The 23,589-nt window shown below is 37.9% G+C and overlaps 1 protein-coding gene across 1 annotated transcript; it reads left to right on the forward strand.

The window, feature by feature from the left end:
* Window positions 1-1,507: 1,507 nt before the first annotated feature.
* On the forward strand, window positions 1,508-23,537 carry LOC149009808 (uncharacterized). The gene is made up of 13 exons (XM_089160464.1): window positions 1,508-1,864; window positions 1,971-2,120; window positions 2,742-2,912; window positions 3,694-3,837; window positions 6,208-6,313; window positions 6,398-6,546; window positions 6,780-6,905; window positions 8,055-8,198; window positions 17,074-17,161; window positions 18,515-18,888; window positions 19,508-19,831; window positions 21,804-22,034; window positions 23,076-23,537. The coding sequence occupies exons 1-13, from the start codon at window positions 1,652-1,654 to the stop codon at window positions 23,208-23,210; spliced, it is 2,355 nt and encodes a 784-aa protein (XP_089016590.1). The 5' UTR covers window positions 1,508-1,651; the 3' UTR covers window positions 23,211-23,537.
* The last annotated feature ends 52 nt before the right edge of the window (window positions 23,538-23,589 follow it).

The following is a 23,589-nucleotide window of genomic DNA, read 5'->3' on the forward strand; positions in this document are numbered from 1 at the left end:
CATACAAGATGAAGAGGGGAAGGTGTTGCTTGTCTCCTAAAGAGTGGGTTGTCCATGGGAAGGGCTTCATGACTTGCCTTCTAAATGAAATGCTGAATTTTTGGAAGAGACCTTAGTCTCCATATGAAAGACCAATTGGAGAGGGGGTTAGACGAAGTACTAGCAACTCCTTGCACCAATGCTCTATGCTTAACGTAGATGATAAAAACTTTTAACACTAGACTAAAATTATCTGACTTTGCTATTGTCTAGAGCCATGAATCCCTAGTGGATTGTGAAAGAATAGGCAAAAGCCAAATTTGCACAAACCTCTTGTGATGAAAATAGTTCCCTAAGTAGGGAAGTATCCATCGAAATAATGGCCAATTGATAAGATCAACAAGCTTGGTTATATTGTACTGATGGTTGGATGGGGATTAATTAGATGAATTGCAAGTGCTGAAAATTTAGCTAAGTGTATAGGTATATACGATTATCTTATTCATTGCTTGATATACTCAAATTTAGGATGTCTTTCCCGCACATTAAGTCTTGCATGCCCATGAAGCTTAACTTGGAACTTGGGCATTGAGGAGAGATACATCAGAAAAGTATTTTGCTTTAAAAGTCCTTGCCCACAAGGATTCAGGCTTTGCTAGGAGCCTCCAACATTGTTTTAACAAGCATTGCTTTGATGAAATTGTGGAAATCCTTAAACCCAAGACCCTCTTTTTTCTTGCTTCAACATAGTGCATCTCAATGCACCCAATACATGCTAGAATGTTTGATTTTCTATTCATTTGATTGCATAGATTTTTAGGAAGGAGGAATCAAGACATGGAGTAGGAGGGAAGAGCTATAGCTGCGGCTTTTCTTAGAATTTCCTTTCCTTCAGGGTTAGGAGCTTTTCTTTCTAGCCATTTAGCTTCCTATCAAGACTCTTCAGTATAAAGGAATCTTTGTGTTTTGGATTTTTCATTTTCAGAATGTTGAAGAACACAAAAAAATGTTTCATTAAATGGGCCGTTATTTTGTTTTTAAAAAGTAAACTGGTCCAATTTTATTGTTTAGAAAGGGTTTTTGTAAAACAACTTTGATTTGTTTTCTCTGTCTCAAAAATTAAAAATATGTCAAAAGGGAGATTCAAGCTAAACTCCATTCACATGTAACTGCTAATTCCTTCTCGATTTCATAATTTTTTTTGTTGTTTTAAAAAAAATCTAACTTACCTCAAGAAAAATGCTAGAAAACGGTTATTGTAATGAACATCGTTCTCAAATAGACCGTTATCAAAGTATCAAACGCCCCTTAATTGCTGTTACGAGGGAGGAGAAAAGTTAGGGTTATTTCAATTCTATCATGTGGACAACGTGTTTTTGCAAAAGTCGAAAACAATTTTGTGAGTAAATGTCTTAAACAACGAAAGGGTTCACCGTTCCCCATGATTACGAAAATCAAAATCAAAATCAAAATCAATATAAACGACAGTATTTATAAACCATGTGGTTGGGCTTCATCTGTTCCTCTCCGAAGCACAAAGCCACAAAAGTCCAACCGAAGGGCCTTTCTCGTCAACTCTCATTCGCTTTTGTTCCCACCAAACACTCTCTCTCTCTCTCTCAATCAGTGCCTCAGTGGGGGAGAGAGTTTCAGAAGACTTTGATATTCCGCCATGGACGCAGCTTCTCAGCTCGTCGGCTGCGGAATAACATTAACCAATGCTTCTTCATGTTCAAGGAAGAGCTCAGTGTCTCCGTTTGCGTTTCCTTCTAGATTGAACTCCCGGAATCGAAGCTTTGTAGTTGCTACGGCCACTGATTCCAAACCGGTTAAAACTGGACATTCACGAAATTCGCCGCCGAAGGCTGTCAATGGCGTCTCTTCGGTAGGTCAACTGGATTTCAACATTTACAATGAACCTACATGTTTCATTTATGACTAGTTTTGCTCTCGTTAATGTGCTGTTATGTGTCAATTTTGGTTATTGGCAGAAAATTGGAGATGTTTCGCAGGAGATCAAGAGGGTGAGAGCACAAATGGAAGAAAACGAACAGTTGGCCTCTCTAATGAGAGGCCTTCGTGGCCAGAACCTGAGCGACTCGCAATTTGCTGGCGACAATATACGGTTGCGCCTCATTGAGGTCTGTCGCTAATTTATTTGGATGCCTATTTATAAGTTATAACTTCCGAATTTGTGTTCCTTAACATTTTACCCGCTCCTTACCTTATTAATCATTATTTGGGGATGTTATAACTTATAACTATGAATGAGAGAAGAATATGGAAGGGATATAAAGAATTGACGTGGCATATCTTTATTATTCGCATTCTGGGCTGTAGGTTGGTTTTGCTACGTGTATGGTATGGAGTTGTTTGGTGCCTTTGTAAAATTGGTCTTTTAAGGTTTCGAGTATGATTTATGCTTTTGGCCTTGGTGAATTTTTGGATGGATAATAAGAGTGCAAAATTGTAATCAGGCTTCAGGAGTGAGAAACAAGATGAAGATTTCTGGATATCCAATTCGTCTTTTTATTTTTTCAGATCAGTAGTAAATACCTTCAATTCACTACTTGAAATAACGCTATTTGTAGCTTTCACCGCTAAATGTCTTTTTGAGGAGGTTCTTCCAGATTGTTGGTTCTTATGTCTTATCACATGACAAGCTTCAAATGAAGCTTTCTGTTCTGTATATATTATCTCTGTGTGAATGAAGCAATAAGTTGGTGATTATAACTTTTCCTGCCTTTGACCCCACCTTCCAGGTTGAGAAAAGCAGTGACTCTTTACCTTTGGTTTATGAACCTGCTAGCATCTCCTCATACTGGGGAAAGCGCCCTCGTGCAGTTGCAACACGTATTATCCAGTTGCTATCTGTTGGTGGTGGGTTCCTCTCCCGTCTTATCTGGGATGTGATAAACAAGAAGGTTCTGGAGGTATGTATTAAAGCCATGCTTGTCTGCTTCAATATCTTTGGCGCAGTCTGGTAAATTGTTGTTTCTTGGCGAATACCCAGGGTATAATCCATTGTCAGTTTGAAATTTTGTTGCATTTTAAATGCTTCTGACTAAACCAACTGCTCCCTTGTACAATTTTCTAGCTGGAGATGTCTCTTTATCTGTCCTCCTGTCAAATCTCTCATTGTTTTAACCTTCAGTTGGAGGGAGAGCTGATGCCACCATTCTTTCCACACTAGTGGGAGATTCCTGGCCCTGATACTGTCATATTCCTTTTTGTCTTCTGGGTTCTTTATTATGTGTTGTAGTTTCTCCCACTTGTAAAGTGAATCTTTGGGGGTGTTGTCTTATTTTCTTTTTTCTTGGGGTGGGGGATTATATATCTATGTTTCCTTCGTTAGTTTATTTATTTATTTATTTTATATTTTATATTTATTTTTTTATAACTTAATCTTGAAATTTGCGCTTTTCATTCTTGTGCCGGTTAAAATGATTGCTTGATAAGTTCAATGGTTACCAAGGTTTAAACACTCAGAATTGGGTATGGATCCTGGTCTCTATTAATTCTGATTTGGCCTTACTTGCCCAAACTCATTTTAACTTGTTCCAACTCAGTACATGTAGAATCTGAGGGTCAAAATGGCCTCAATTTATGCAGTGTCAAATTGATTCATTCCATTGCTTCTGATATGAGTGCTAAACCCATGACTATTATATCAAACTTCTTTTTGTTCACACCTTTTTCCTTCTTGCGTATTAGAATGAAGTTGCACGGGCTATTGAATTGCGGGAGATTATAACATCTTTGGGTCCAGCATATATAAAACTTGGGCAAGCGTTGAGTATTCGACCAGATATACTATCCCCTGCAGCAATGACAGAAATGCAAAAGCTTTGTGATAAGGTAACATAATTTGAGTCCAAGTTTTGAATGACATACTATATGCATGGGGTTTCATATTCAATTATTCATTAATGCTCAGAATCCCCGAGGGAAAATAAATTATTATCAACATGAATAGGAGAGGCTTTTCATGGAGTTGACTACTGGGTCGTTCTATATGAGTTCAGACCTCAGAGCTTGGGGCAGATGAGAACGGGTACTTGTTGTAGGAAGCTGGATGGTCAGTTTCATGTGACAGTTGTCTTTATACTGTTGAATCTTTTTCCCCTATTAGACATGACAAGATATTTTATTTATTTCCTTCTTCATGCTGATCATGAATCTCATCACCTCAAGGAACTTGGCTTGATCTGATGTGTCATTATCGTTGATTGACCATTGGATTGAGAAGTAAGCTGCCAAACCTACACAAGGAAATCTCTTTGTTAAAAAGATGGTGATCAGTAAATCATGTCATTAACAACATTAGAGGAATAAATTTCAAGCATGTAATAACACAATCAGATTGGGAATACAGAGATTTAAAAAGAACCTATACTGATACAGTTGGCTATCATTTTCTTGCTATTATGGCCTTTTCTGCCCCACATCGTATGAGCTGCTGTCTACGGAAATTGCTTAATAGTGCTTCTGAAAAGTTGAAATAGATACAAAGATGAGCTTTTCTGTTCTTATATTCTTAAACATCTAACAGGTTGCCATTGCTTGAAATTGTCACTGAAATGTTCTCATTTTCTAATTTTGTTTGTTGTAAGACTCAAAACATAATTGTAGTGATTCAATTTTTCAGTAAATTGTTGATGCAGGGGAACCCTAGAGAGTAGGGGACCTACGAAGGCTGGTTATAACTTATAAGTTCTCTTAGGTAAGGCAACTACTTATGAAAGATAACAGATAAAAGAAGGGAATTGGAGCAACTAATATTTGATAAACATGCAAGTTAGACAAAATAACAAAGCAATAATCAATAACAGCCCTAAACTAATAAGCAAGACTAAACAAAACTAATAGAAACATGGGGATGAAGATCGTGTCAATTTAACACCTGATTGAGTGCAAATTAGACAAGAATTCTATGGGAAGGGAATGGAAAGCTTTTTGTGATAAATGAAGACAATAATTAGTAGAATTAATTTTTTTGGACAAAGAAAATATCACTAGAAATACTTAGAAAGAGAAGGGAAGTTTTTCTTGAGAAAAGGGACAAAAAAAGAGGAAAAGGGAAAGGAGGGAGCTGGGATTTAGGAGCTAGGAACAGACGACAAAGATAGAAGGGACAGCAGGTGCTGTCAACATGGATAAGAAAAGAAAGCAAGAGAAAAAAGATAAAGGCAGCAAGGCACTGCCCATGAAGAAAAAGGAAGAAGCGAAGAGGGAAAGAAGATAGGGGCAGCGAAGAAGTGCTGGAAAGAAGAGAAGGGGGGTCGGGGTCAGGGGCTGTCACGCTACAAAAGAAGAAAAAAAGAGAGAGAACCGAAGCAGAAGACCTTACCATGATAGAAGATCAGAGAGTGTGCCAGGAGGGAGAAAACATAAATTTCTTGTGCAGAAAATAGCTATATTTTGATAATCAATATTCATTAGTTCAAACTGTTGCACTTAGAACTTAGAAGGCTTTATAAGGAAAAAAAGATTAACTCAAAACCTTAAATTCAAAATCTCCCAAAACCCTAAATGACCTTAATACTTATGTTTTAACAATTAGGGTTAAAACTGAAAACCCACTAAGTACACTTAAGTGAGAATAACCCATGGATTTACCCAAAATCCAGTTACATCAAAATAACCCATATAGAAGCAAAATTGAACTGAATTAAACCAACAAGCCCACATCAGACCCAACAAAGAACCAGATTAAACCTAAATTGAACTAATAGAGCTGCCTACAGGCGGTGCTTCTTGTCAACGCAATGGACTTTGGCAATCCAGTAGCACCTAAACTCATGGTTCGACCCACATTGGTGCTGTAGTGGGCTGGTCTCCGTGCCGAGCCATCCTTATGGACTCGAAATTGTCACTCCCTAGGAATAATGTCCTCATCAACTATTGTGCCAAGGGCTCTCAGTAGTGGTGTTTATCCATCCAACTGATTGCTAGAGCTAGTGGGGCATGCTCATGTAAAGTCAGTATGCTCTAAATCTGGGATCTGCTCGTTCGTAATTTCTTCTGAAAAGAAAATTCAGAAACTAAGAAGAGTTTTCAAACTTGAGAAGTGAAGTATAAGTCAGCTTGTACAAATTTAAGAGTCATCAGACTATTGATTCTGTATCTCCGATTGTTCACTAAATTATCTTACTTTATAGCTTGTCATATGCATCTTGTTCTCTCTTTCCTTTCTTTAGCTGATTGAACTCTGTTTGATATTTGAAGGTTCCTTCATTTCCAGATGATGTTGCTATGGCTCTTATAGAAGAAGAGCTTGGTCAACCCTGGCATAAGATCTACTCTGAACTTACTTCATCTCCAATTGCTGCAGGTAATCTTCTGAATGTTGATTTTCTAATTGTTTGAGCTTCTTTACCAAGTAAAACAAACTTGTTTCTTTGATGTCTTTGTTCAGCATCTTTGGGTCAGGTATATAAGGGCCGACTAAGAGAGAATGGGGAATTAGTTGCTGTTAAAGTGCAGCGACCTTTTGTCATTGAGACGGTAACAATTGATTTATACGTCATTCGGAAGTTTGGATTGTTTCTCCGGAAGTTTCCTCAGGTATTAATACCCCCTTTCTTTTTGGAACAAGTTGTTTATTGAATATTTTATATTTTCTGGTGAGTTCTTTTTCCTTCTTAGCTAATAAACTTCACCTATTTGCCACCCCCACCCCCCCCTCCCCCCCCCCCCCCCCCCCAAAAAAAAAAAAAAAAAAAAGGAGAAAAGAAATTAAAATGAAAAACTGTTGCCACTAACCTTAGTTTTCTGAGTTGCTCTCACCGACTTTTCAGGTCTCCATTGACGTTGTTGGGTTGGTGGATGAATGGGCAGCTCGTTTCTTTGAGGAACTTGACTATGTCAATGAGGGTAATAATGCAACACTCTTTGCCGAAATGATGAGGAAGGACCTTCCACAGGTTTGTTTGATAGGTGTATCAAGGCAGTTGAGTGTTGGATATATTCTTTTCCTGTTATGTGAATATGCTAGAAAACAACAGTTTCAGTTGTTAAACCTGTTGCTTAATATCTGGGCTTGGAAAGAGAAATAGTTAAGTTATCTCTGAATTTAGAATTACAACTCTGAGCAATTTAAAAATATCAACAGGAAAGGAATGCTGTACAATATTGCTAGAGCTTTTCTTGTTTGGGGTGTAACAAATGGATGAGTTATAAAGTATATTTAGGAGATAGATACACTTTAAATTGTTGGATAATTTCATATTAAATTTTTCAACAGAAATCTTTAAGTGCGAGATATCCCTGGTATATTCTTTTCTTTGTTCATCAGCTTTGTGCTGACCAAAATCTATAATCAGTGCTTTCCCCTGGAAATAGTGAAACTTTAGGATTCAACCTTAAAGATTTTGTTCCACCCAAAAAAAAAAAAAAAAAAGAAGAAAAGAAAACAAAAGAGACCTCAAGATTTTGTCTAAAGGTTTTCGTATCACATCTATAGAGTTCTCAGTTCTTCACCACTGCTAAATATTTAACTAGACTGTCAAATCTGAATCTAAAATTACTAAACTGAAATGACTGTTAACCAAAAATGAGCTTGCTATCCCTGTCTTAAAGTTGGGGTGAATTAAAAAACTGCCACTGCCTGACTGAAATTACTAAACTGGAATATAAACTGATTTTAAAATACTATAAGACTAAATATGTTCTGCTGGGCAGCAAGCCTAGGGGCTTCTCCTGGCCTTGGCCTTCCACTTAGTATGCGTCTTGGGTCCTGCACTATTGTTGGATGGATATTTATTAGATAATAAGCCTTTGACTCAGCATGAAATAGTTGAGGGCCCCTCATAGTTGAAGAGATCCATTGGATCTTGTTCTAAGAGTCTCTGTTCATCTCTAACTGGGTCCTGTTGGAAGGAGAAATGAACGGAGTTTTAACAAATGGCAAAGGTATTACTATCACTAATTTCATCTCTCCAATAGTTGCACAAGTACTTGCACCATTTTATTCTCATGATATTTGTTTGTAATTTCTCTTTACTTAGAATATGTTATCTGATCTAATGTATGTGAAGGATAGCTCTGTGATCTTGAAAACACGTATGTTTCAGGTTGTTGTGCCTAAAACGTACCTTAAGTTTACTTCAAGAAAGGTTCTAACAAGCAGCTGGATAGAAGGCGAGAAGTTATCACAAAGTAGGGAAAGTGATGTTGGAGAACTGGTTAATGTGGGTGTCATATGCTACCTAAAACAGGTACCATTTATCATGCTAGCATTTTGATTCTGCATCAAGAGTTTGAGCCTTGACTCTTGAGGCTTTATCGCAGATATTTTATTATTATTTGTTCCAGTATCTATGTACTGCATCCACAAAATTGTGTAACTTAAAAAGTTAAGAGTCCTTTGTTGTCCCTCATAGTGCTCTTTGTAGCAGTGATCGACTGCACCAACAATAAACAGCTGATAGATGGAAGAAGAGAAGAAGAGAGGGGAAGGTTGAGGAGATGAGGAGATAATGGACGGAGAAAAGAAGGCTGACAGCTTGGGTGATATGCCTCCATACTGTGGCAGTATAGAGTAAAAGCTGAAGAAAATAAACATTGCTATGAAAAATCGTCCCCACGTTAGTATAAACTAGGAAAATATGAAAGGGCATATCCAGTGCATGGGACTGTTGCCACTGCAGTGTTTGGGGAGAGTCGTAATCTATGTTGCCCTAATCTCACTTTTTGGTGAGAATGAGATCCTTTTTTCTTTTTCTTTTTTTAATTAAAATGGTGAATAATCACTTAAATTAGCAAAACAAAGAGAACTACAACAGCACCCAAGAGAAGCAGAGAGAAAAAGCGCAAGCTGCTGAACCTCAAACAGGGGAAGCCAAGAGCTGAAAAGGGGATGTTGGAGCCAGAGTGGGGGGAGATGGAGAACCACTAATGGAGAATGGAGATACCCTCCTGTTGCACTGAGGCTTCCCCTCAATCTAGGAGAAATTGATGTGAACACAAACACCCCCGGCCAAAACCCTAAGTGGGGTCCCTAGGATGGATCCAAGAAACATAAATAATTAATCCCCCAGACTACCCCTGGAGGTAGGTGTATATAGATTCTCTATTGGTAGCTGGCAATATAGAATTAACTTAGGACTCCCCATCCTTGTTCAGTCTGTAGCATCTATGTCACCTGCACCCTGCTTGAAATAACCATCAAGGAGAACCGGCTGGAGTGAGGCTTCAATGAATATATTGTGAAGCTGATTCCTTGATGTAACAAATGAAGTTGAGATTAGTTTTCTCATCACAACTTCCCATGCAAGATGGCAATCAAATTTGATGTGTTCTCTTCACTCACGAAAAATCAGGTTGATAAGGATGTAGAACACACCCTGACTGACAGAAGATATATGTATATGTATAGATTTAACAATGAGAAAATCAAGCTCCTGAAGAAGTGATTTCAACCAAATCGACTCAATTCCCATAGGGGCCATAGCCCTATACTCAGCCTCAACACTATTCTGGTTATAGTCGTTTGCTTTTTGATCGTGATGTAACCCCATATCAAGCGGCCAGTCTTCTGGATCTTATCACTAGGTTCAGCAGTAAATTAGGGTTTATAAAATTCTGCAGCTAGGGTTTTAGGGTTAATTGCAGCAAGGCAGCAGCAGTTTAGGGGTTTTGAGGTCTGCAGCTAGTGGGGGAACCCTTCTAAACCCTGTGGTAGGGCTTAGGGGCAGGTCTTGGGTTGTTGGGAGGGTTTACTAGGTTTCAGTTAAGGCTGCTGTTGATGGAATTTTACTTCTGTATTTACTGTTTCAAGATCCAGCTCTGAATTCTAGGGTTTAGGATTTGCAGAAACAAGAGAGAATAAAACTAGTGTTTCGGTCTTCGAGTTAGGTCTAGAGTTAAGGTTGAAGGTCAAGGTGATAGGGGCAATGGTACTTCTAGAAGGGGAGGGGGTTTGGATTATATTTTTTTTTTTTGGGGGGGGGGGGGGGGTTGATGATCAAGGGGTTTCAGGGTTTTGGAGAAAACTCCAGGTGCCGCAGGCTTAATGGTTTTTTTTTCCTTGGGGGGGGGGGGGGGAGATGGGAGAGATAGAAGAGGGAAATAGGAGTTGGGGTAGGGGTTATGTTTACTTGCTGATTTACTGCTGGAGGTTGAATGTAGTTGAAGATCACTCTGAATAGGTGCTGCAGGGTTGCCTCAAGCTTGGAAACCCGAAGCACATCCATTGCTCTTCTCTGGCTGCAAACACTCTCTCCTGAGTTTTATTATTCATCAATACTCATGTTTACAAGCCTGATTTTGAATTTATAGACTAACTCTACTAGGACTCAACAAACTTAAGAGTCCTAATTGAACCAAGCTAACAACTAAAAGGATTTCTACTTAGACTGGGACTCTATCATAGCATGGAAAATAACTCCAAATAACAAAAGAAAAGTAGATATGGACTCTTAACAATATTCTAGACTCAGCTGAACTTACTAGGACTCAATAAGGGGATAAAATGACCAAATTGCCCTAGATAGGGTTCGGCCCCCCAAGGAGATGCTGCAAGAAGGGTTGCTGCCCTAGTCTCTTTTGCAATTCCTCTTGGAGTGATCCTGGCTGGTTACATCTGGTCATCTATATGACAATACCACCAGAACTTGCACTACCCTGTTGTTACCTTATATCACCATTAGCACCAACTAATCTATTTCTGAATAGCCAACAGATTTAACATGCTCATTAGGTATAAAATCAAGACCCCTTCTTGGAGCACCCTTTAAGGTAATTGACTTCATGTAATAATATGTTATTCAGGCACCCTGGGTACTGAGATATATTATGTTGTAATATTATTATTATTATTTTTTCCTTTCTACCAATTTTAGCTCCTTAAGGGGAGAGTAATCTGATACTCTCTTACACACTTCTACTGCCAACCTCTCTTGTATCTCCTTCTTCCCTTACTACCTTTGATTTTTCAACTTGGTATTAGAGCCCATGGTTCAAGAGTTATTCACAATGTTAGATATAAGTATATTGACTAAATGAAAGAAAACCCACTGACTTTCCAATTAGAGACGCACTTATGCATTCCAAAAGGATCTTCTCTAATATACTAGTTGTCGAGTAGACAGCTATACCGAGCGAGAACCTTAAAAGCAGCTATTGGATGGTATTCCCAGAAAGGATGAGGCCTGTGTTAAGTTTATTACAGCGGAAGAATTGATCCTGCATTCTGGCTGAAATTGCCATCAGAAGTAGAAGCGAGGCAAGATGGTTGATCAGTGAAGAAAGCAATCTTTTTTTTCTTCCTTAAATCATCTTTCTCTAGCTGACCGGGCCGATGCCCATTGAAGGTGAAGCATAGTTAACAAAGGGTTTTCAAGGGACTGTTATGTGAAGGTTTGAGGTAATCATGAGATGTGCTTAAATGAAGACCATGGAAGTACCAAAACAAGATCTTATATGAAGTAGCCATTTGTAGCTCGAATCAACAAAATCCAGCTCCGTACATGTTATTGACAGCTTTTTGCTTGATCTTCTCTCTCTTTCTCAGTGGAAATTGTTAGGGCTGAATTGGGTGCATTTGGATTGCCCAAGGGTCACCTACAAAACCCCCATGGTCATGGTCTCTGAAGAAGAGGGTTGTAGGCATACAACTCAATTCTTTTTAACTTGTGAGGTACCACAAGCCTGTTTTTCTTCCTTTTTGGCCTCTGAAACATTCTATGTGAATATTTGATGGCTTCCTGCTGCCTTTGGTTGGCGAGCTATATTTTGGGCATCGTGAGTTATGAGATGATATTACACCTTAAAGAGTGTATTTTAGTTGGATTTCATTGTAGACTTCCAAAACTTTTACGGACTTCATGATATGCGGGTGCTATGTTGTGGAAGACAATGATGGTATGGAAGTAATTAAGTAAAAAAAATCCCTCGGAAACAATTTATCAATTCCTAGTTGGAGAGTGTGAACAAAACAAGTACAACCGAAGGCATGAGTTCATAAGGAAAACAATGGGCAATGAGTTAAAAATCGCCTATAGAGCAGAATAGTCATGACGAACCGAGGAAAGCATGTGATATGTTAAATAACCGGCAGTTCAAATATGATCTCCAATAAATGTTGAACCTTATTCCAATTTTCCCATTTTGCTTAAGAGGTAGGACATCTGAATTTCTAAATATTATCATACTCATAACAAAAAGAAGAAATAGCATTTTGAGTATCCTCAAGTGCATCCGGTCAAATATTATTTAATAGTAACTTCAAAGTATCAAACTGAGTTCTTATTTACAACAAAAAAAATGCTTTAAACATGGATGGAAATCCAGAGTGATCTTTCAGTGGTACAACAATGTCAAGCAAGAATGGTCGTCCAAAAAAGTAACAAAAATAAGAACAACCTAACATTTCTTGATCCTACAAAAATTCCTTATATGTGAATGAATCGAAGATATGACTCTCTTAGATTCCTTATGAAAATGAAAAAAAAAAAAAGATGAATCGTGATGCTTTCCAAGCTCACATGATTTTATTGAAGATGAAACAAGGACTTGCAAATGTGAACCACTTGTTGATGTTTGGACAGCAACAAACTTCATAGTCTATGATGCCACTGGAGAGGAAACACCACCGGAAGGCATAATAGTGTCCGTAAAAGATGAACCGCAATGGAGATAGTAAAGGCCATCCTTTTCACGCCCTCCACCTTTCTTTTTCTTTGTATGGAAGTCCTACAAAAAAGAACAGTAAGGATAGAAAGTAGCAGACCAGTTTAGTACTTTAGTCCAGTGGCTGAGAGTTAGAAGGTTTAAAAATAACTGAGGTACTTGAAGGACAGAAGACAATGACAAAGAGGAAGGTGAAACTGAGTTGGATTAATTCCTATTGAGACACATAAAGTAATTCTCTTTTTGTGTGTCTGCAGCAATGCTACTCGTTTCATGCATTAAGTGCACAAAACTTGAAATTAATTTGTTCTGTACTGTTCTTTATCCTTTATTTAGCTTCTCTGGGGAGGACTGTAAGCATGGACTGTTTGACACCCCCCCCCTGAAAATCTTACTCTTGATTAACTGATGCGAACACCAAGCGTCCTATCTTGGGATGCCTCAACAATAATTGGAATATTACCCAGGAAAGTTAAAAATACAGATTTAAGATTGATGGACTGTGACCTGGCGTTTATAAGAAATGTGAACCAACAGTATGACAAGAGGGAACTGTTGGATTCTATTAGGAGTCTAATAAGAGTTTGTATAGGAATTAAATTAGAGTTTGCATTCATGTAAACTTCTATTCCTTGTAATAGTCTACTTTCCACTTTATTATAAATAAAGGGCTTGAGATCATGGATCAATAAGCCATTCTCCCACTATTGTTTCTTTCAACATGGCATCAGAGCCTAAGTTCGATTAGGATTTTTTTCTCTACAAAACCCCATCGCAGATTTTCTCCAATCATTGCAGAATTTTCTGCAACGGTCGCTGGAATTTTCTGCAACCATCACAGAAATTCTTTTTTTCTGTAACCTATCGTTTCGATTAGGAAGCAACCCACCTTCTTCTTCTTCTGAATTTATTTTCTAACCCATCGCCAATCTTCAGTTCTACTGCTGGCAGTTTTTCAGTAACGTCTCGATTTGACAAATAAAAACAGAAAACAGAGGAAAGAAGAAGAGAAGAAGAAATCAGCAACTTCCGCTGCTTCTGCAACTGCAAAAGCTTCAGTTTCAGCTCCTGCAACTGCAACAGTTTCAGCTTTAGATCTTGCAACTACCGCTGCTTCTACAACTTCAATTAGTGAGTTATTTCTTCGATTTTTTTTTCTCTTGTTCTTCGTCTGAAAGAGCCGATCATGAAGACCTGACTCTGCTCATACACCTGCTGGTTTTTTAGTTTCGATTAGCCCAACAGAAAAATAAATACGATGGTTGAGGGCTTTAATTTGTAAATGTACATTCTTCTAGGGATATTTCTGTAAATCTGCATATTTTTAGGGATCTATTTGCAAATTTACAAATTTTCAGGGACATAATTGTAAATTTTGCATAATTCCAGGGGTCTATTTGCAAATTCAAATAGTTCTAGGACCTATTTGTAAATTCAAATAGTTTTAGGGACTTATTTGTAATTTCAATTTTCTTGTCAGAATTAGAATTAGAATTAGAATCGAGAATCGGATTAGAATCGGGATTAGATCGAATCGGGATTAGAATCGGGAATCGAAAAGAAAAGTCAAAAGAAAAGAAAAGAAAAAAAAAGGAGAAGCAGAATTGGCTCATATCATCTCATTACCTAGACTTGTTTGGGTTGTTCGGCTATTGCATTCTGCGACGTTTTAGTTTTTTCAGAAGGGGTGAAGACTGAAGAACTGCAGACAATTCTTTCAACATGGCAGCCATCAATGATACTACTGCTCCCACTGGATCCGAATATTTTCCCATTCTTCATTCTCTTTCGGTAAGATTTGACGGCACAAATTACTTGATCTGGTCTTGATTTGCTTACCTGACTATTGCTGGAAGAGGACTAGTTGGATACATTACGGGCACTACTATCAAACCCACTACCGCAGGTGTTTTACAAGATAAATGGATATCAAACTACTCTCTTATTATGTCATTCCTTTTGAATTCCATGCATCCAAATATTGCCCGGGGTTACCTATTACTTGATACTGCAGCCCAAATCTGGAAGGCTACTACTGAAACATATGGACAGTTGGGGAATGATGCACAGGTTTATGAGCTACGAAAGAAGCTTCATGAGACTACCCAAAAGGAACTAACTATGGCCCACTATTATGCTGAGTTGCGATCTCTTTGGCAAGAGTTGGATCATTATGGGATTATCACCCCACTAATCCAGATGATGTGGCGACATATAAGAAGTACATTGATAAGATTCGAGTATATGACTTCTTGGCAGGTTTGAACGTGGAGTACGATCAGATCAGAGTACAAGTCTTAAGTCGTTCTCCCTTTCCTACACTAGAACAGTCTTATGCTCTTGTTCAATGTGAGGAAAGTCGTCGATTAGTCATGCTTCATACTCCTATTATGGAGAAATCAGCTTTACAGTCTGTTCGCACTAAATCTGATCCGGCTAAGGAGATTGTTAAGTGTGAGCACTGTCACAAACCATATCATACCAAGGAAAATTGTTGGAAACTGCATGGGAAGCCCTGCGATTTTGAGCAAAAACGAGCACAAAGACAGGGGAAAACAAAAGGCTAATCTTTACGAGATAGTTTCCACCACACCCTCTGTAGACGTTGGTTTTTCGCGGGGAGGAGTTCGCTACTCTGCGACGTATTATGCGAGTTTTCTCTGCCGGTACAACCTCGACCACTGCTTCCTCTACTACCCCTACCAACTCCTACCTAGCTACTTCAGGATCTGGGGAAGGAGATTGGTCGTGGTAAATGGACTTTATTTGCTCGAGCCGATTGGAGGATCTACTTCTGCTTTGACTACATCTTCTAATCCGATCCATTCGGTAATATCAGACCTTCATTAGTGGCACCATAGGCTCAGTCAACCCCCTTTCAAATTTTGTCATTTTCTCTGGATTTGTTTTCCTGATACTTTTATCTTACCATTATAATTTCTTCCTCTTCAAGTTTCCCCATTGGAATTTCCTTTGTTATTATCTTCCCACATGTAACGCTACACGTGAGGGGGAGATTGAAGATGTCTACAATTCAAAGCCTTTCATGTAGACTTCCTTATGCAGAATTTGATCTTTGTTACCTTTGAAAGTTTGTCCCTTACCTTCGCAATCTTCAACTCCTTTGAAAGTTTGTCCCTTACCTTCGCAATCTTCCACTTTGGAGACCTAACATTGCTATTGAGCTATCTTTTTGACTGTGCAGAACTTGATCTCTGTTAACCCTGGAGATTTGCCCCTTAACTTGACATCTTCCCTTCGGAGATCTAACCTTACAAAAAGACTTGTCGTTTGACCTTTGCAGAACTTGATCTTTATTACCTTTGGAGATTGTCACTTATCTTGACAAATTTTCCCCTACCTTTGGAGATTGCCCGTTGGCAAACTTTCTCTTTAAAGATCTAACATTGCTACAAATCAAAACTTTCACTTTGACTGTTTTACCCTAGCTATTGTTACCCCCAAAAATATATTTTCCCTCAGATTTGTGCCGAAATTTAGTCTTCTCAACATTTGAAGATTCTACTTTTTTACTTGGGTGTTCTTCCTTGGAGACATAAAGTTGCAGTAAAGATGAGGACAAATCAAATGAAAGTCTATAAGGCAGACGTAATCTATAAGTTTGAAGATCAAATTGCTGATGTTTACCTGGACAGATGTTTTATACTTTTTTGGTCAAGTTGGACATGTGTGATATCCATGCCTCAACTTGAGGGGGAGTGTTGGATTCTATTAGGAGTCTAATAAGAGTTTGTATAGGAATTAAATTAGAGTTTGCATTCATGTAAACTTCTATTCCTTGTAATAGTCTACTTTCCACTTTATTATAAATAAAGGGCTTGAGATCATGGATCAATAAGCCATTCTCCCACCATTGTTTCTTTCAACAGGAACCTTGAGCCGATTACTATAAAGAGGCATGAACCAAAGGTATGAGGGAGAACACCTCAAAAAGACTCGATAAATTCAATGAAAGAAATTCTTTAAGAAAAGAACCCAGGAGGAAACCTCACAATTTATCATCACCAAACTTGTGTTACAATAGTGAGCCTATGGCTTTTATTTATACACTCATTTGTCACATAAAAAAGAAACAAAAAAACCATAAGGGTCAAATAATGGACAAATAACGGTTTCAAACAAGAAGCAACAACTACTCCTAACCAAAATAGTGACAAGTTGACTTTATTCACATCCATTAAAACAACTACTTTTATCTTTAATCTTCAATATTATTCTTGAGGAACCCCATCAATGAGTTGAATTAAATTAAGTTCATTCTGGTCGTTGTTTGGGCCCACCATCTTTGAACTGGATTTGATTTCTTGAACGAGTCCATGAATTGTTTCTTTGAATTTTTGGGCTTGTGCTCTTGTAATTGGTCCAATTGGTAAAAGCAACGGATCCGTTGATGTTGTCACTTGATTTGCATCATTAACTTCTTGTCATTTGGATTTTCAGCTACTTGATACTGGCTTTTTCCATGCTGATCCACATCCTGGAAATTTGATCCGCACACGAGATGGAAAATTGGCAATACTAGACTTTGGTAAAACCCTACCCTGAGTTTGTGGTGAAGGATCATCTTTATACACACTTAGCAGCATCAAGTTTGGAATTGTATTTTGGTATACATCTATGAAAATTTTTACTTGAGAATTCACCTTGTATATTCAACTTGCATGCTGTTTGACATCACTACTTCCTGAATTCACCTTGTATATTCAACGTGCAAGCTGTTTGACATCACTTGTTTCCTTTAGGGATGGATTTTTTAATTGACAGCTTACTGTAACTATTCCTGACATCAGTATTTTGGAGATATTCTTTATCCATTGTAAGTGGAAGTTTATGGGTTTCAGTCCTCAGGGTGGTTATGAGCTATCTGTTCAGCTTTTTCTTCATTTTCAGGTCTGCCGCTTGTGATATTGATTCAGTAGTTTGATCCTAGTTGAAAGTTTAGGTTTTGATTGATCATTGATCATGAGATCGTGGGCTGCTGCCTTGCTGTATATCAGAACATCCGAAGAGTGTAGTTATATCTAGTGTCTAATTGGTATAGATCCAGCTGCAACTTATTGGCTATGCAAAGGGAGTGACGAGGACTATCACCAGGAGGATATTCTTCTGGGCATGGGGATACGGGTATATCATGTTCACGACTGTGTATGCCCTACGTTCTTTTCTTTTCAAACTTATTGTTGTATCAGTATCTGTGCACTATTTTCTTTCTTGTCAATAATCGTAGCTTGTCAAGTAAAAGAAAAATCACTGGACAACTTGGAAATAATGGAAAGAACCAAAGGCAAATTTGAGTAACCTAACCATGAATCATGGCTATGCCTGACTTAATTGGGTAAAGCATTATGGGTACATGCATCTCATGTCTAGGTGTGAGTACCGGTGGACCAAACTGCTGGGAATGCAATGAAATATCAAACCATTTTCGCTTTGAAGACCGCACCGTCGCTGACTTATGTATTCTTCCTTTTTTCTCCACTCCATACGATGTGATGGTCCGTATCTTTTGTTTATCAACTAGCATTAATCCTTCCTGGGTTTCAGCATATCTTAGTACGTTGAAGATAATTGGCTACTATATCTATTTTATTTGCTTTTCGATGAGTTTTTTCTGTTCAATTGTGGATAGAACCCAACGTAGTTAATTGATGTATTATCAATGAAGCAGTAATACCTGTACATTATCTTCATCTCTCACTAAAGTTGCTTCAGCTCTTTCATGACTTACATGAAAATTATTCTGCAACTTTCCACGTCTCAGCTCATGCCTGTAGTTTTCTCTATGTCATAACTGATCTTTTCTCTTTGCTTTTCTTCATGTGCCCAAAGTGGCATTGACTTACTTTTTGAATGTTATTAATGCATCCCACTGCTGCCACAGGTCTTGTAACGAAATTAAGTGATGATCAGAAGTATGGAATGATTGAAGCTATTGCTCACCTTATTCATCGGGATTATGCAGCTATAGTCAAAGATTTTGTCACGCTTGATTTCATTCCAGAGGGAGTTAATTTAGAACCCATCATGCCAGTTCTTGCCAAAGTTTTTGATCAGGCATTGGAAGGTGGTGGTGCCAAAAATATTAACTTTCAGGAGTTGGCATCAGATTTGGCTCAAATAACATTTGATTATCCATTTCAAATCCCCCCTTATTTTGCTTTGATAATCAGAGCCATAGGGGTATTGGAAGGCATAGCTTTAGTGGGAAACCCTGAATTTGCCATTGTTGATGAAGCCTATCCGTATATTGCACAGGTATGCGTTTCTGTGGCATTTTTCTGGTACTCTAGTATATTTGATCGGTTAGTCTTCGAGAAATCCTGTGGGGATCTCCTGCTTGGGTAACTACCAAAGGTTACCACATTAACCCTCCCATTTAGAAAAGGTAAACTTCAGGTTATTAAAGGGTTAAGAATAGTAATAAAGTGGCAATATTAAAAAATACTGGTGCAACTTCATGCTTTTCTATAGTTTAGTGGAGGAAATAATTGTATTTACACTCATCTTGTATACTTTTCGTCTAAACCTTTGTATCAAACTTTTTTGCATAATCCCTAAGAGGTAGTTGAGTTGTGCGCTGGTCTAAATTGACAAGCGATTTGTCTTCGACTCCTCTTGCTTGTTTGGGTCACTCACCTAGGGTCTTAATTGTTTTCCACTTGAATTACCTGGTCCCTGTGAATCGGAGATTTGCACGCACCTAGGGCAATTGTCAGTCCTCTGTTTGGGATGTCTTCCTCTTTTTTTTTTTCTTTCTCCAAACAGTTGATGATGTGCCAGGGCATCTGATGGCTTGCGTGGTTGGTCTTTTTTATGTTTAGAAGCCTGTTCAAGTCACATTATTTATTTTAATTCGTTGTTCTTTCAATGTCAGAGACTCCTGACAGATGAATCGCCACGTCTTAGGAATGCCTTACGCTACACAATATATGGAAAAGCTGGAGTTTTTGATGCTGAAAGATTTATTGATGTCATGCAAGCTTTTGAGAACTTCATAACAGCAGCTAAAAGTGGTGGTGGGGAGGGGTTGAGTGGGACCATGGCTGATCTAGGTCTTATACAAAGTCAACCAGGGTATATCATTCCTGCATTTCTACCTACAAGCATACAGCCGGAGCAGCCAGTTAAGACAAGAGCAGCCTTGGCCTTTTTGCTGTCTGACAAGGGGAGCTTTTTCCGAGAGTTTCTGCTGGATGAGGTACTACCAAAGAGTCAAAAGTTTTGAGTCCTTATTACTACTTATACTGAAATTCATGTTGTTAAAGATACCATGTGTAAAAGCCTGTCTGGAATTTCTTTTTCTTGTCTCAAAAGATACTAATTCAATGTGTTATAGAACATGATAGACAATTTCAGATGTATTGCTATTCTACATTTAAATTGAGAGACCAGGATGATCAGCATATTGATGGTATAATGTCCAAAATGGATGCAACTAAGGTCATGTTTATCTATGGAGGTTTGCCTACATGTTGGACATCTGGGGGTTTCCAGTCACCCAAGGAGACTAAAATAGGATTGTAAAGTTGTGTATGAAAGAGACACATCATGGGCATTTCACCCTGAAAAAATATCTACAAACTCCAACTTAACCTTGTCCTAACTAATTGAGACCGGCTACATGGATCCTAAGTACAAAGATGAAATGGAAGAAAGAAAGAAGCAACCGTGAAAATATATCAACCTGCAAAAATATCAGTACTGTGATAGTGTTAAAGATATGATGAGGTCATGTCAATTCAGCTTGTAGGGGCTTGTCAGTTACTGAGGGGATCAACCACATAGAAAATAACTGAAACGCATGGAAAACCCATGCATTAATGCTGTGATGGATAAATATTGTCCACTGAATCATATGTGTAGGGACAGTTTGTTGTTTTCTCATCACATGTAGTGGAACAAATTGCCATGCATTTTGTTGGTGTGTTGCAGTTTAAATAGGATTTAATTACATTTCTGTTGGTCTAGGTTCTTCTGTTTATGTAAACAACTAGAATACCCCCAAGATACAGTTGTACCATGGACTATTAGATGTGCAAACGGGAAAATTTTAGGCCAGATCTGGTCTGATTTGTGTTTCAGTTTGGGATTGATTTCTTGGAATAGCCGACAGAGAGATTTTTGGTCAAAAATTTGAAATTGTTTTTGTTGTATCAATCTGAAGTTCTAGGAATAAGAAATATCCATTTGGAGTATATTCACTATATTTCGTTGACAGCGGTGTTGATGGTGGCAGTAACAGTGGCACTGGTGGTGGTGGAGATCATTAGGAGAAGTAGAAAGAATTTTTTTAGACTTGAAATTGTAATTTTACTTCAAATTAACCATGTGGCCTTTAAGAGCAAGAGTTGAATCAAATAAATGGAAATTCTGAAATTGCTGAGGGAATCAAATAAAATGGAAACTCTGAAAGAACTCCTTTGCTATTTCAGAAATCAAAATTTCTGTTTCATCAAAATAAAGTACAAAAGAGCCCTTATGGTTAAACATTAAAGTTAACATTGATGTACTTTTTTATGCAATTTTTTCTGAAAGGATATATCACATCTTGAGACATTTAACTTGTAGGGAGGCCTAGTCTTCTAAATTTTCATGACAGCCGTTTTAATGGTTTCTAGATGTGTATGGAAGCTTATTCTTGTGCTTCTGGATTCTTGTTAAAAGAACTCCCATCCTTTTCTTGGGTATCCTGACTTGCAGTATCTTTTTATTCCTGAAATTTTGCATGGCCTTTCCTGAAAAGCTCCACAACATAATTGCGCAAATCTGTATGGAAGAGAAATTCAGAACCCTGGGTGCACTGGCACATATTACATATAATGGGGCACATAGCACATATAATGATTGTTCTTTGTCCCTGGTTTTATGGTTACCATTTCCTTTACTTACTGTTGTATGTTGTTCCTTTTTGAATTTTCAGTTATGATCTGTTAAATTCCGTTACTTAACATCTGCAATTAGCATAATGGACACTAAAGCCTAGGACCGCAGCAATTTTGATGACAAACTGTCTGTGTTCTAAGCATATTAGTTGAATAAATAATTGTTTCCTGTAATACTTCTATCTGGTGGTTACAAATCCCCTACTCTGAATACAAAGATTGTTGATGCAATAGATGTCGAGCACATGATTTCTATTTACTTTTGGTTTCTGGCATCATGTAAAGCAGATTGTGAAGGGAATTGATGCAGTTTCCAGAGAGCAAGTGGTACAAATAATGACGACCTTAGGAATTGGAAATTCTGGTTTGATATTTTCCATGGTTCCTGCGTTTGGAAGATTTAAGCCTGCAGGACTTATACCTACCGTCACAGATGAGGACAGAGCTATATTGAACAATGTTCAAAAGGTTGTTGAATACCTAACAGCTGGAACTTTATATTCAAAAGCCTCGGATCAGGTATTTGTAAATTTTATGTTCATACAACCATGATGGAGAAAAATGTCACGTTCCTTTTCTTATTTTATTGTGATTATTTACTTTATCTCTGGAGTTTCTCTACCCCGTTTAAGTGCTTTGATAATATGTGATATTCCAGCAGATACATGTTAGCACATCAAATATGGTTTATTGGAACTCAATGATGTGCTGTTACTGGTACTGTGAAAGTGAAAGAGAAGTCTAGTGAGACCTTTAAATCTGTTTGGAAGGCTTTCACTGAATTTTATACATGGTTTGCCTGGAAACTGTCTCAACATAACTTCTAATATTTGTGTATTTGTACAATGTTTTTATTGGCATTTTTAGATTCCTCCTAGTCAAATTAGATGGTACTTTTATTTTACATCTACTATATTGTCTATTTGTAGTTGCTTTTATGTATTTCATTTAGTTCCGATATTTTTTCACGTTGAAGAAAAAAGAATTAGTATTATGTCGTAATCCATTTTAACTTAGATTTGTCACTCTGAAATTTGACTTCATCAACAAGGAAGTCTACCCGGGGATAGACGAAAGATCTATTTTAGATCAATTTTGCCATAGAGGGTGGACCTAGGTGCAACAGTTAGTTTGCTCCATTGAGACCGAGTGGTTATTGGTTCAACTTGAGAAACAGCCTTTCCATGAAACAAGGGTAAGGCTGTGTGCATCATGACCCTCCCTAGACACAGTAGTGAAAATCTTGCATGGTGGTAGGCTTCTTCCCTGTGCCCTCTCCACCTCTTCTTTTTTTAACTGACTCTGCTCTTAAGCTGCTGGATTTCTTTGTTCTTTCAATACCTCACTGTTATATCTATTAATAGATAATATTGCTCCGTTTGGTTTAGACTGTAAACCTTCAAGGAAAGATTTTAGCTGTCAGTTTCCTTTAACATTGTATGTAGTGATCTTTGGTCTGTCTTTGGCTCCAAATTTTTATGTGGTAAAGTTGATGATCATTTAACTGTATCTACTTTTCTCATCAACATTGTATCATAATCTTCTATTTTGGATTGGCAGGGTATGAACTTAGCCCAGCTTGTTCAAGAGATTCTTCCAGTTTTGCCAGGCATTTCTGCAACAGTTCTCCCGGAGGTGCTCAATCGGCTATCTTCACGAGTTTTGGCACGTGTAATTCGGGATACATTTTTGTAATGTATTTTACTGTTAAAGATAACTGGATGTGCTTAAAATATAAGTAAATGACTTGAAACGGAGGAAGAAAATAAGACCCAACACACCTGCCTTGTCGGAGGGAGGGATCAAAAGTTGATCTCATGTACATATTTGTATATTAGTATTGCTTGATTCCACGGAGGAGTTTCAGGTTAAAGCGATTCTGCAGCTGTGTTCAGTTTACTTGACATTTTCTTCGAAATTAAGAAATAAAACCTTTTTATCTTTGTCCCACTCCCAATTTTTAGAAGAAAGTGTGATTGACCTATGAGCTTGCCTCCTTCTTTCTTTCCCCTCCCCACTCTCCTTATTTTTAAGCAAAACTTCTCATAGACCAAGAAAGTGGATATAATATATT

This window comes from Hakea prostrata, chromosome 7 (genome assembly GCF_041222555.1).
Source record: "Hakea prostrata isolate BN-2017 chromosome 7, UWA_Hpros_2, whole genome shotgun sequence".
Taxonomy (NCBI): domain Eukaryota; kingdom Viridiplantae; phylum Streptophyta; class Magnoliopsida; order Proteales; family Proteaceae; genus Hakea; species Hakea prostrata.

Excerpts from the sequence above, each read along its gene's own strand:
- LOC149009808 (XM_089160464.1), top strand. The coding sequence starts at position 1,652 with ATGGACGCAGCTTCTCAGCTCGTCGGCTGCGGAATAACATTAACCAAT. Across the intron at positions 3,838-6,207 it reads TGCAAAAGCTTTGTGATAAG|GTTCCTTCATTTCCAGATGA; the intron begins GTAACATAATTT and ends TGATATTTGAAG. Across the intron at positions 19,832-21,803 it reads GAGAGTTTCTGCTGGATGAG|ATTGTGAAGGGAATTGATGC; the intron begins GTACTACCAAAG and ends CATGTAAAGCAG.